This window comes from Zonotrichia albicollis, chromosome 3 (assembly GCF_047830755.1).
Source record: "Zonotrichia albicollis isolate bZonAlb1 chromosome 3, bZonAlb1.hap1, whole genome shotgun sequence".
Classification (NCBI taxonomy): domain Eukaryota; kingdom Metazoa; phylum Chordata; class Aves; order Passeriformes; family Passerellidae; genus Zonotrichia; species Zonotrichia albicollis.
In genome coordinates, this window is record NC_133821.1 from 24,763,171 (window position 1) to 24,776,759 (window position 13,589).

General features: G+C 58.0%; 2 protein-coding genes across 11 annotated transcripts in view; one reads left to right on the forward strand and one right to left on the reverse strand.

Annotated features, from left to right (window-relative positions):
* Positions 1 to 1,257: 1,257 nt before the first annotated feature.
* Positions 1,258 to 6,830, forward strand: OTX1 (orthodenticle homeobox 1). Of its 2 annotated transcripts, none has more exons than XM_074536989.1 (4): positions 1,258 to 1,746; positions 2,821 to 3,292; positions 3,770 to 3,921; positions 4,589 to 6,830. In XM_074536989.1, the coding sequence occupies exons 2-4, from the start codon at positions 3,196 to 3,198 to the stop codon at positions 5,342 to 5,344; spliced, it is 1,005 nt and encodes a 334-aa protein (XP_074393090.1). In that variant the 5' UTR covers positions 1,258 to 1,746; positions 2,821 to 3,195; the 3' UTR covers positions 5,345 to 6,830. The 2 variants fall into 2 exon arrangements, with proteins under 2 accessions (XP_074393090.1, XP_074393091.1); XM_074536990.1 differs by lacking the exon at positions 1,258 to 1,746 and adding an exon at positions 1,861 to 1,973.
* A 2,927-nt stretch (positions 6,831 to 9,757) lies between these two features.
* WDPCP (WD repeat containing planar cell polarity effector) overlaps positions 9,758 to 13,589 on the reverse strand; it is a 148,506-nt gene continuing 144,674 nt past the window's right edge. For all 9 annotated transcript variants that reach the window (XM_074536987.1, XM_074536979.1, XM_074536981.1 and 6 more), the window contains one exon: positions 9,758 to 11,363. In XM_074536987.1, coding sequence (XP_074393088.1) covers positions 11,313 to 11,363 — 51 coding nt within the window. In that variant the 3' untranslated portion in view covers positions 9,758 to 11,312. The remainder of the gene's footprint in view (positions 11,364 to 13,589) is intronic.

Genomic DNA, 13,589 nt, shown 5'->3' on the forward strand with positions numbered 1-13,589 from the left:
TGCTGCCCGGCCGGGAGCGGCTGAGCTCAGAGGGGCTGCCCTGGGGCCAGGGGGGCCTCGGGCGGGCATCTTCTCCTCCTGGGGATGCCGGTGTTTGCCTGGCTTTCAGAGGAAAAAGTAACTCAGTCGCTGGGCTGGGGGCAAAGTAAGAGTGTGTGTGTCCCCCGAGTTTCGCCCCCAGCGCGGCGCAGCGGCCGCGGGAGGCCCCGGACCGAACCCTTCACCGGGGTCGCGCAGCCCAGCCCGGCCCCCGCCCGCCCGCGGCTCCCGCCCTGCCGCCGACCTTACCTGGGCACAGCGGGGAGGGCGCCGGCTCCGTCCGGCGGAGCGAGCGGGGACCGGAGTGGCCGGGACCGTCACCTCGGGGGGCGGCGAGCCCCGCGCCCCCCTGCCCGCAGCCCCGGCCGAGCCTGCGGGGAGGCGCCCGCAATTGGGGATTGGGTAACGGCGGGAGCTGCGGGAGCTCGGTGGGGCACGGATACCCCCGGTGTGGGGGGAGCCTCGGGGGGGCTGCCCGCCAGGACCGGGGCTGCCCCGGCGGGGAAAAGTGATGGAAGGCGGCGGGGGCGGGGGGAGGGCAGCCCGAGCCAGGAACTGCCCCGTAGGACCGGGGCAAAACGGGGGAGAGGGGCTGGAAGGGGGGAGAACTGTCCCCGCAAACTCTTCCTCCTCCCTCCTCCTGCCTTGGCTTTTTTGTGAATGGGCCGCGGCGCCTTTGTTAGGGGGAAAAGTGCCCGTGTCGCTGACTTTTGCGGGAGAGCGGAGGAGCTTGCTAACCTCCTTCGCTCTACTCATCGGCTCCCTCCCGCCCGGCTTAGACGGTTCTCTCCTCGCACAGGAAAAAGATTTGAAAAGACGGGAAAAAATCTCCAGCAACAACAAAATAAAATGGGGGGGAAAGTTTTCCCCCCGGGAGACCGTGCTCCGATCGGGGCCGGCGGGCAGCGCCTTTGAACATTAGCTCGCTTTCAGCTCCGCTGCAATTAGAGGGAGTTGATTTGGGGAGACCAACAAAAGCCGCGCACCGGAGCCTCTCAGAGGTCCGGGGCCGCTCCGCCGCGCCGAGCCGAGCGCGGGGCCCCGCGGAGCGGCGCGGAGGGCCCGGTATCACCGCGCCCCTGCACCCACCCGCTCGCCCCCGCGAGCAGCCCCTAAATTCGGGACACGCGAGGAAAGGTGCGGTCGCTGTAGTTTTATTGCGATTTTAGAGCACAAAGTTTGCGAGAGCCCGCGGGCGCCGGGATGGGGGGGGCGCGACACCGCCTCCCCTCCCCAGGAGCGCCCTCCGTGCCGGCGAAGGCGGCGCCCGAAACTTTTCCTGCGGTCTCCCCGGGCGCCAGGGACGCGGAGCGGCCTGGGGGGCATCCCGAGGGAGGGGCAGAGCTGCGCGGGCGCGGAGCGGCCCTCCCTCTTCCGCACTTCTCCAGCAGTTCCCACCGCCCGCCCTCTCCGCGGAGGTTGCGCGGGGCCCTGCGCGCCTGCCCCTGGCTCCCCGGCCGGCTCTCCGCGGCGCCGGGCTCGGTGCGCGGGGGAGCGCGGAGCGGCGCGGGGCGGTGCGGAGGAGCCGTCGCCCCGCGCTGCCATTGCCCGGGCGGCTGTCAGTCAGGCGGGGAGCGGCCGGGGATTGGCGCCGGGCTGGTTACGCAGTTGCTTTGCGCGCACATACAAGGGTAGGGCCGGGGGTAGGTGATCAATCCTCATCAGGGCCGCGGCTCCATCGCCCCGACAGCGCGGGCCGCCGGCAAGGTAACGCGGGGTACCCCGACAAGTCGGGGGTGCGCGGCTCGGCTCGGGCAGCGCCCCCGGCCCCCTCCCCAGCCCGCCTCTCACCTGCCGGTCCCCCTCGCTCCCTCCCTCCCTCCCTCCCCCCGCCGCGCCCCCTCCGCGCCCCGCGCCCGCTCCGCCCCGCGCTGCCCCGCGCAGCCCCCGCCGCCGTCGGGCGGGTGCTCAGTGCTCCGCAGGTGGCCGCGCAGGTGAGGCGGGCGGGGGCGGCGGGCACCGCGCTCACCGACGGGGCGGGCGGTGGCGGCGGCGCCGGGACGGAGCGTAGCGGGCCCGCGGCGCCCTGGCCAGGGGTGGTGAGCACGGCCGGGCCGGGGCTGCCTCGGGATTTTTTTTCCTTCCCTCTCTTCTCTTTTCCACTTTATTTCCCTCCTCTTCGCCGTTCTCTCCTCCCGGGACGAGCCCGCTCCGCCGCGTCCCCGACAAAGTTATGCAACGCCGGGTCCCGGCTCTGCCACCCGCCCTGCGCCCGGCCTCGGCCCGGGGGGCACCGCGAACCCCGCCCGGCACCCGCGGGTCCCCCCTTTGCCCCGGCCGGGGGAGCTGTGTCACAGCGCGGGGGCTGCTCCGCGGGGCCGCCCGGGTCCCTCCGCTCCTTCCTCCCCTCCGGTTCATCCGCGGCGTTTTGGGCTCTGCGGGGTCTCTCCTGCCGCGTCCCCCCGGGCGGGCCCGTCCCGGCTGCCCGCGCTGTCCCCGCTCGGCTGCCGGCGCGCTCTTCTTTTCCTTTTCCCCTTTTTAACTCTTATCCATTTCTAATTAAAACGTCCCCGTCTGCTCGCTTTTAAATTAATTATACTTCCCTCCTCTGATACCTCCTTTTGATTCCTAATCCAATTATCTTTTTAAATAATTGCTTTATCTCTCCCGATCGCCGGGCACTGTTGCCTCTCGGCACTTGGGCGCGACTCGCCTTCGTTTAAACTAAAATAATAATAAAATAATAATAAAATTAACCATCGGGGGCCCCGCGCCGGATGGGCGCAGCTCCGCGGGAGCCCGGGCAGGAGCCTCACCCGCTTCTCTCCGCTCTCTCCCCAGGCGCTCCGGCCTCGCCTCTGCGCGGGGAAGAAATCCGCCTGTTTCTCGATCTTCGTTGTTATTTAGATTTTTTTTTTCTCCTTCGTTTTTATTTTTCTCTCACTTCACCTGCTATCTCTCGAGGACCTCGTGGCGGTGACGGCAGGACTGAACGAAAAAAACTCCTTTCAAGCCGACTTTGTGCTCCGTTTTTAAATTGTCGTTGGCTTTAATTTTTTTTTTTTTTTGCCTCTTATTTGGGGATTTTTTCGGGGGCTCTTTTTTGTCAGATTTTTTTCCTTTCATTTCCCCCTTCCCCACCCCATACATTCGATTTGATTTTGAGGTTTTTTTTTTTCCTGCCGGACTTTGGAGGAAAACTGCCCGGCTTCTAGCATGATGTCTTACCTCAAACAGCCCCCTTACGGCATGAACGGGCTGGGGCTGACGGGCCCCGCCATGGACCTGCTGCATCCCTCCGTGGGCTATCCGGGTGAGTGCCGCGGCCCCAGCCAGCGGAGGGGAAAATCTTCCTTCCATCCGTGCGGGTTCGGAGGAGCTGGTGGGGCCCCACGGCTGAGGGTGGTTGGTGGGCTGGTTGTTTGCCTCACCCCTGCCTGGGGACACTGGGGTCTAGCTGAATTTCCCCCCTGCTCCCGGGGTGGCTTCCTTTTCCCAGGGATTTTTAAGGATAAAGAAGTTTCAAATTGGACAACAACCCAAAAAAAGTAATTAATTTCGGCACAACGAAATCTCCCCGTAGCTCCCGCTGGAGCCAGGCCTGGCCCTTGCCCAGCCCTGCGCCCCCCGCCCTGCCCTCAGCGGGACGGGCTCGGGCCGCCCTGGCTGAGCGGGGTCGCTGCCGCCCTTGGGCGCCCCTCAGGCCCTGTCCCGGGACACCGGGGCTCCCTCCCCGTGCCGGGGCGTGCGGGGGGCCCGGCGTGACCGGAGGGCGCTGCTCATCCCGCAGCCACGCCGCGGAAGCAGCGGCGGGAGCGCACCACCTTCACCCGCTCGCAGCTGGACGTGCTGGAGGCGCTCTTCGCCAAGACGCGCTACCCGGACATCTTCATGCGGGAGGAGGTGGCCCTGAAGATCAACCTGCCCGAATCCCGAGTCCAGGTACTGGCCCTGCGCGGGGGAACCCTGCACCTCCGTGGGAGGGGGCACGCAGGACCACCCCAGCCCAGCTGGTGCTGCTCAGACCAGCTGCTCCATCCACACTCATGCTCCATCCACGCTCATCCCTCTTTCCTTGGGACAGGGATGCGTGTGGGGTCCCATCCGCTTGTCTGTCCCACTGTGGGGACATTCAGCCCAAGAGGGAGCATTTATTTTTTATTCTCTTGTATTAATTTTATTTTTATTTATATTTTTCTGTCACCCTCCACCTGCTCCAGAGTATGGCAGCCCTACCACCTGGGTGCTTCCCAGAGGTTATTCCCTTTGGGCACTGGTCACTGGATACCCAGCAGGGCAGGATATGCAGGCAGCACCCACCACAGGATCTGTCCCCTAAATCCATATTTTGTCGCTGTGCCAGGGATATGCAGGAGCTGGGACACCACCAAAGGCCTTTGGTCCTGGCCATCCTTGCCTTTGGCAGGCCGTGGGGTGGCAGGGCTGGGATTGTATCTGGGGTGTGAGGGGAGCGCGGTGTTAGTGGATACTGGGAGAACTGGTGCCAGGGTGAGGGTGGCTGAGTGCTCGCAGCCTCTTCTGGTCTGTCTGGGCCCCTGCTCAGCCCCCCACGCTCCTTGCTGCCCTGCACCCCGTTTTCTCCCCGCAGGTCTGGTTCAAGAACCGCCGCGCCAAGTGCCGGCAGCAGCAGCAGAGCGGCGGCGGGGCCAAGAGCCGCCCGGCCAAGAAGAAATCTTCGCCCGCCCGGGAGAGCTCGGGCTCGGAGAGCAGCGGGCAGTTCACGCCGCCGGCAGCGGCCTCCAGCTCCGCCTCGTCTTCCTCCTCCAGCTCGGCCTCCTCGGCCCCGGTGGGCGCCCCGGCCTCGCTCAGCACCCCGGCGTCGTCCATCTGGAGCCCGGCTTCCATCTCGCCCGGCGCGGCTCCCGCGGGGGTGACGGTGCCCGAGCCGCTGCCGCCGGCCGCCGCCTCCTGCATGCAGCGGGCCGGCCCCGCCGCCTCGGCGGCCTCCGCCTCCTACCCCGTGTCCTACAGCCAGGGCGGCGGCTACGGCCAGGGCTACCCCGCGCCGCCCTCCTCGTCCTACTTCGGGGGCGTGGATTGCAGCTCCTACCTGGCGCCCATGCACTCCCACCACCACCCGCACCAGCTCAGCCCCATGGGCCCCTCCTCGGTGCCGGGCCACCACCACCACCACCCGCTGAGCCAGAGCTCGGGCCACCACCACCATCACCACCACCACCACCACCACCAGGGCTACGGCGGCACGGGGCTGCCCTTCAACTCCTCCGACTGCCTGGACTACAAGGAGCCCGCCGCTGCCGCCGCCTCCTGGAAGCTCAACTTCAACTCCCCCGACTGCCTTGACTACAAGGACCAGGCGTCCTGGCGCTTCCAGGTCTTGTGAGGGAGCGGTCACCGTCCCACCAAGCTGCCACTGACCCACCCGGGGGCTCCCCACCGCCTCCCGGCCAGGACTCTGGGCTCTTCCCCCTCCTCCTCCTCCTCCCTCTTCGTTAGCAGTGGCGATGTCCTGGGGAGGTGCTGCCGCCCCCATCTCTACTGACTGATATTTATTTGCTTCCTGCACCACTCCACCAGGTTTATTATAATTATTATTTTTTTAAACGCAACAAGAAGAGGAGTTTAAAAAAAAAAAAAGAAAATTAAAAAGCCAAGCGTGTCCCCCGCTGCCCCCCGGGCAGAGGCGCAGGCTGGCTCCTGCCCTGCCAGTGCCCCGGCTTTGTGCGGGGACCCTCAGCCCTGCGGGTGTGGAATTCCCGGCTCGCCAGTCCTGTACAGCCTCTTGCCGCGGGGAGCGGCGGGAATGATGTAAATACTCGGTCCGTTCCAGTGACCACGATTATTTTTAGTTGATGCTGTTGGGTTGGCATTTATCTAGAGTCTAACATGGAACAGAACGTAAAAAAAAAAAATATCTTTTTAAATTTCGATTTTCTTCCCTAAAAAAACGAATCTTTCCCGGTGTCATGTCCTCCGTCCATCCTCGAGGGCTCCGCACAAGCTTGGCTGTGCCGTCCTGGGGCTGAGGGAGAGGGGGCATGGAAGGCATGGAAGCAGCCACGGGAGGTGTCCAGAACGGAGGCAAAGGGGGAGGGAGGAAAGGCTGCCCAGCTGATCCGCAACCTGCAGACCAAAAAAACCCAAAACTTTTGGAAAAAAAAATAAAAGGAAACAAACAAACAAAAAAAAGCTGCAAAAAAAAAAAAGTTTTGGTTTATTTTTTGGGGGGAGGGTTGCAGGGATAAGCAGCTCTGGTTTGGGGCTGGGGCGGGGGGTGGCACGGCTTTTCGGAGTGTGTTTTTTGGTTCGGTTTTCGTTTCGGTTGTTTCGAGCCCCTTGTGTCGGTCGGTCGGTGCGCGGGGCGGCTCGGGGCTGCAGCGCCGCGTTCCTGCCTGGGCTGGCGCTTCCCGCAGCGGGGACAGGGACCGTGTACGTGTGACTTTTGATGCCGTAACCCCTTCGACTGTAAGGCAACCCCCCTCCTTTCTTCCCACCCACCCCAATAAAATCTAAACTAATAAATGTAGTGGCGTCGTGTCCTCCTTCCTCCCTCCTGCCTCCTCTTCCTCATAAAACTTCCCTGGGGGGAGTGAGGAGCAGAGAAATATTTCCTGGGGGTTTCCAGCATCTGGGGATGTGTGTGATGAGTTTGCGAGCGTTCCGAGGGGGGACCCACCGCCGCCTCTGCCGGTGCGGGCTGGGGTCCCGCTCCCACGTTAATTGGCGCTTAATTGGTTACGGATTTAGCGGTGCCCCGTGGTGCCCAAGGGACGCGCGGGACGGGCGGGCGCTGCCCGAAACTGCGATTTCCCCCCAGGGTCGGTGGCGCAGCCGCCAAACCCGGGACCCACGGGCGGGCCGGGGTGCCGGAGAGCGAGGGACATCCGGCCGGACCTCTGTCCCTCTGTCCCTCTGTCCCTCAGCGCGGGTTCAGCACCGGCGCTCCCAGCCCCGACTCCCGCCCGTGCCATCCTCAGCCGCTGCCGGCCGCGGTCCAGCCAAGGAAGACAGCCAAGGGAGATGAATTTTTTTTTTTTTCTCGTGACAATTTCCCCCTCTTTTTTCCCCCCCAGACCTTCGCTTCAGTTGTTGGAAGCTGCCTGTTGGTGCTGGGGCTGCTCCTGCTCGCACAGGACCGGGGATGCGGGGACCCGCGGGGCCGCTGCTCCCCTGCTTGGGGCATCGAAGCGCTGTTCGGGGAGCAGCCGCAAATCCCCATCCCGCTCCCCGTGGTCCTGCAGTCGTGCCCACCGTACCTGGGAGCTCCGGGGCTGTGCCGTGTGTCCCCATCCCTGGTGTCCCCGCAGCCCCGGGACCGCAGAGGGGTGAGAGGGGCCGGTGCTCCCTCGGCTGCTTTGGGGAGGGTTTCACCACCTGCCCTCGCCTTCCCGCCCCAGCATCCCGGGGGAGAGCGATTGGGCTGGCACTGCGATGCTGCCCCGGAAAAACAGCGGGATCAGCCCCGGGAGCCACCCGTGCGACATCCCAGGGTCGTGGCCGCGGCAGAGCCCCGGGGCGGGGGTGGCTCCCGCACCCATCGGTGCAGCAGGGAGCTGCGAGGGCTCCAGGGGCTGAGTCAGTGTCAGGGCAGTTTTCTTTAAGTGGTTCTTTTCCTTGCTGTCTCCTCCTGTGCATGTACATGGATAAAAGAGATCTAACTATTTTTAAAAAAGATATCTATACTTCCACTATAAAATAATTGCTCTCTTCTGCAATCACCAAAGTGTGGCTGTACAGGCAGTTTGAGTGAGGGCCACGTGTGCTGGTGCATCGGTCCATGCATCCCCAAGCCCTTCCTTTTAAAGGGGAAAAAGTTTTCACAGCCCTCCTGGGGCTGGGGAGAAAAAAAAAAAAAATCTGTGCTGGGCACAAAATGAACCCGAGTCACCCTCCCAGATTTAGTGAGCACTTGAGAGAGAAGATCCAGCAGGTGTACAACACACAATCCCCCAGACACACACCTCCTCTTTAAACAAAAATGATGCACATTTCATCATCCTTGTAAACTGTGCTCCACTATAACTCAGTAAGTGATGCTGAGAGACACAGCCAAGAGGGGAGCCTGAATTTTGTTTTTGGTGACATGGTCCTAAACCTCTTCCTCCAGTGCCCCACAGTGGGGCTGGGCCAGGGCTCTGCTCTGGGATGTTGGACTCCAAGGGATGCTCGTGTGCTCCCACTTTTCCCCTCGATTTAGGCATCAGGAACACCAGGTGCCACTGATCAGTGGTTTAACCAGCAACTCCCACGCTGCAGTTTGGGCTTTTTCCTGTCCCACTCACACAGACGTGGAGGAGCATGGTGTTGAAGCTGGTGCTGAGCACAGGTGGTTTTGGAGCACGAGAGGAGACCCGGTCAGATCACACCAAGTCATGGCTGTGCCCTCAATGCTCGGCTCCATTTGTTTCATTTTTTTCCAGTCGGTGCCAGCAGGGTGGGCAAGACTTGACTTCCCAAGCGGGTGTTGGTGGGTGAGCACAGGCTGGGAAGGGACATACCTGGGTTTGGGGGGGCCCAGCACCCTCCCTGTTTTGCAAACCTGTCCCACTGTGGGCTCCCTCCAGGCTGGCACCGGCACTGCCACCCGAGCATGAGTCACGGCAGGTAAGGTGGCACGGCGCCTGGTGCCCGGCTCCAGGGGCAGGCACCAGCAGGATTGCCAAGCTTTTTAGGGCAACCTGGTTCTGAGAGAGCTGCCTACTTGGCTCGTGCCTCACCTCTCCAGCAAGAAGGCTGCTGGGTGCATGGCTACCATTATTATTTAATTTTTTTACATTAAACTCGGACTTGCTGCTGGAGCACGGAGCTGCCGGGGCCGGGGGCCGCAGAGCCGAGGGCTGGCTCAGCCCCCAGCTCCTGCCCCTGCCCGAGCAGCTGCCTCTGCCAAAGGCACCTGGGGCTTTCCTGCAGCAGCTGAAGGGCCAGGATGTGGGGTGAGCAGGAGGAGGGACAGAGGGGAGAACATTCCCCAGCTTGGGCTGCCTTTTCCCTCTACACTGGTGCTTCATGGACCTGGAATAATGCATGACCTATTTGCTGTTAGCAGAGCATTTGCTCTGGGTTGTGTCCCTGCTTTGCTGTTGAACCCCTGTGTGTGGCAGGGAGCTGGGACAGGTGGTGATGGGAACACCCTTAGTGGGCCATGCAGAGGTGGGCAGAGGCTGGACAGGGTTACTGCTGGCTGGGGTGAGCAACTCCTCTTTTGGGTGCAGGAACTCAAGCCATTGTGGCTGAGCATGACTTAAACTATTAAAGAATTATAACTAAAAATTCTGTTGTAAGTTTCAGAAGTTGTGCCCACTAACATGACTTATTACAGTTATTTTGTAGGCAGCCTTCCTGGCAGGGAGCAGAGAAAACAGGTGATTATAGCTGAATAAGGAACCACTGGTTTGTGGTTTTCCCTGTGCTGACCTCTGTGTTAGCCAGTTGCTGCTAATTCTTACACTTTGAGCAGCAATTAATGCACATAAAATCCCGTGTTGGTTCCAAACCTGTTTTGATTCTGTCAGTGAAAAGTCTGCAGGTGAACCTCCCAGAGGAGGAAGCTGCTGTACCAGAGAGCTCTCCTTTCATGTTGCACTGGCAAGCACAAAATGCTGTGGGGAAGGAGGAGGGTGAAAATGGTCACAGGGATGAAGCCTAAAGGGAAACCTCTGTCTATTTCCAGTTAAACCCCTATTCAACACTTTTTTTTTTTCCTGGACAGACAGGACTTTTCCAAGAAAACCATGTGAGGATATTTTTTATGAAAAACTGCAATTTTAGGAAACAGCATTCTGGACCTTATGTACATTTCTGGTATCACTTCCTGTATATTTTAAAGCTGAAATCCTCTTAGCATGCAAAGTAAATAGATTATGATATACTGAAGGATTAAGAATCACTGTCTGGTGTCAGATTAATCCCTCATATAGACCATCACTTGTACTGACAGAAATATGGCTGCAATTCAGCAAAATAGCTGTATGGCAGGGCCATGTGCTGCAGCCTCTTAGGCTGAACGAGCCCCTGTCACCGTGGTCCAGCGCCGTGACGTGTGTTCTCCAGAAATTCCACTTCAATCCATGGGACATTTAAGGCACCAGCTTGGCCGTCACCACCTCGGCTCTGCAAGGCAGCAGCTGCTCTGTTCCAAAGCTCTCTTTATTTGTTTTCCCCTGTTGAGTGTACAAAACCCTGTGGGCTGCAAGCCCTTGGCTCCCTTCAAACCTCCAACCAAAGTGTCTCTTTCAAATACATGCATGCAAAGGTGTAGATTGGGATGAAATGCCAAAAGGGTGCAACCAAAATCACCCATCAGGCAGCACAACTTTGACTCATAGGGAAAAGTGGACTGTAAATATTTTATTTGGGGAGAAGCAGAATTTTTGTTAAGAAATACTTCTAATGGCTTGTGGGTTTTGGTTTTTTATTTTTTTACATTGTGCCTTCATTTTCAGTCCATTGTACAGATTTGTTCACTGCATAAAAACCAACTTCAAGAAGCTCGCTGGCTTTGGGTTTCAACCCAAAGTGCTGCCCAGAAAGCTCAAGATTAGCCCACACACGTGCCTGAGACAGAGCACAAAACATCCGTGTCCATGCACTCTGCGCTCCATCAGGTGGTGGGAGGAAGGACCCACGATGATGCTCACCCCTCTTCACTGCCAGAAAAAGACAGAGAGGGCTGGCACAGGTCCCCTTCTCAGTGCATTTTCTCTTTGTGGTTAGAGGAGGGAGATTAAAATCTGGACTCCAATGGAATGATGCTTAAGAGGCTCTGCATCTTTTTTCAAGGCAAAATAATGGTTATTCAACTGAGATGATATATCTAGATATGAAAATTGAGAGCATTCTTTGAAAAATGCGGCTGACTGTGAAAGGCTGCTCTCTCACAGAGGTATCCTGAGTGAAGATCTTATCTGCTGGTATCTCAATAGGACGGTTTTCAGAGCCTTAAGTGGAAATTCAAATCTGCTTCCAAGTGAAGATTGTAAAAACATATAATGCATAGAGAATTGCAGACTTCCTCCTGAAAAGCTTATGGATTCATCCAAGAAACCCCACCAAATTTTTTAGCACTGAGTTTGTCCAGTAAATGGGGATCACCAATTACTCACTTTTTTGACACCTTTGATGAAAATGTCACCAAGTTGCCTTCCACATGCAAACACAGGGCACTTTCTGTGTGGACATATCAATATGAACTCAGAAATAATTTGGAGGTCTAAGAACAGGATATTTTCTAAGCCTGGTGTTTTGTCATCTGCCAGTGGTCAGACCCAGGGCTGACTGGAAGTTTGCTGAAGGGCTTCCCGTGAACTTCAGCACCTTGGTGAGATTTCCTCTTCTCTGGTTTGGCAGCTCAGTCACACCAGCCCAAAATGCACAATTTGGAGAGACCCACTGTCTCCAGTCTCCTGTGGGGGAAAGACAGGCAGGATCAAGCAGGCTGCAGGGAGAGGCACTGGGGGATGGAAACACAGGAGTCAAAATACCACCCCAACCAGGGAGAGGAGACAATTGTTGACCCTGCCCCACTTTGGCCTGAGGATGAAGGATGTAGCCCCAAAACCATTCAAGGTAAGGCATTTCTCATCTGTTTTTAAGCACCTTCACACCCCTCTGACCCTGCTGTTCCTGGGAGAACCAGGGGCTGCAGCTCCAGGGACCATGCATGGTGTCCCCTGGGATGTGAGGGTCTGAGGCTCCACCTGCCTTTGAGACCCCTCACGTGGTGCTTGGAAACCTATTGGCAAAAGTGAAACTTTAGGGTTTTTTTACCTTTTAATCAGGCTGGGTTAATGCCCACATGTGGCCAGCCAGGTTTTAAAGTGGGGATGGCATTTGGCAATCCTCACACAATGCACATGAGTGATTTAAGCACAAATCCCCATCCTGCACTCTGTGCCTGTGCAGGGTGGAAGCCTGAGCCCTCTGGGTGTTCAAAGGACATGGAGATAGGGAGAATATGTGCCACCAGCAGAGGTTATTTCATAACCCGGGCTAGGGCTAGCGTGCCTGCGAAATGCATGAAATGCTTTGCCTTGGAAAGAGATGCAGTCTAGTGAGTCATTGCTTTCTTTTGAATTACAGATGAGTAGCCAGCCCTTCATGATGCAAAGAAAAAAACTAGGTGTGGAGCTGGAAACAAAGGGAAACGTGTGTTTGTCCCGTCTCAGAGGGCACAACACGCTGGCTGGCGTGGGAAGAGGGGGTGGGCTCAGGCCCAGGAGGTGGCTGTGTCAGGCTGTGGGAGCACTGGTGAGGGTGCACAGGACTCATGTGAGTGACTCCCCGGCTCCCTGACTTCAGGGAAGATAAAAAAAAAAATCTCCCAACTCTTGAAGTTTCACAAGGAACCTTTACCAGAGCAGCAGCTCCATCTGATGGCATGTGCACTTCAGCACAGAGATAGAGATCTCCCTCCAAAACAGCATTCCCTCCATGACTTCCCTATCTCAGTATGGAGGGAGCAGTAAAAGGGCAATGGCTCCAAACAAGCTCTGTATGGACACTGAGCTTCCAGCCCAAGGCTTGGCTCTTCCCTTGCAGGGAGATGGTGAGAGGTGGCCATGACAAAATACAAGCCCTTGAAAACCCTCAGAGGTATTTTGGAGATGATCTGAAAGTGTCCCTGATGTCCCAGCTGAACCAGTGCTTGCATCCCAGACCCCATCAGGTTATTCCAGTGTGGAAATGTGAAGCACAGCTTCACCACTGGGACTTCTGCTCAGTAAGGCACCTCTCCCTTCAGGGAGGTTATGAGGTGCCTTCCTTGGCAGCAGCCCTCATGGTGGGGCTGTGTGTATGTGCCTTGGGTTTTGGGTGGCTTCAAGCTTTCTGTGGGCTCTCCTGGTTCTCTGAATGACACATGCTGGAGGCTTCAAAAAGCATGATTTCTTTTCAGTAAAGCCCTGAGGAGCATCAGTGGCTAAAGGTAAGGAAGAGGTGGCTCTTTTGTCCCCAGAACTGTGTCAGGGCCTTATGCAGAGGGGTTTCTGCTGGTGGCTGCTCTGGGGACAAAGAGGGGCAGGTGAATGCAGGCTGGAAAAAGATCCCATAGCACGTTTGACCATGTAAGAGTTCAAGGCTGTTTGGTTAGGTCTCTGTTGCTCAAGGTGCAAGGTCCAGAGTGCATCAGGTGGGTATCTGACCTGGGTTTGTGATTTGTGCCTTTCTCTGGGGAGAAGAAGAACCCAGCCATGCAGACCTATCTACTTGCTTTATAAAAAAAAAAAATACTTCTTAAAAAATCCTATTTGCAAACCTCTCTGGTCACACTAAACCAGACCTGGCGGTGTTGTGTGGGAAGCCTGTGATGTGGCACGAAGTTTGCAGAGGTGTTTAATGTTAATCAAAGGCTGAAGAGTGGTAATAACTGGAATCCTTCTCTGGTATCTGCACCTTTCTGCTGGAGCACCCCAGCAATAAAAGGTGCTGTAATGATTTGATGAGAGCTGATTTTCACTGTGCAGGCAGAGAGCTGTCCAGGAACAGGGGCAGCCAGCACTGCAGTGCTGCTCCCTATGGTAAGGAGCTGCTGGTCCTCCAGAGAAGGAAAACATGAATATCCTGACAGGAGAGCATCTACTTGTGCCCTTGAGAGTTCAGATCGTGGGGTTTTCATGGTAATGATGTGGTCC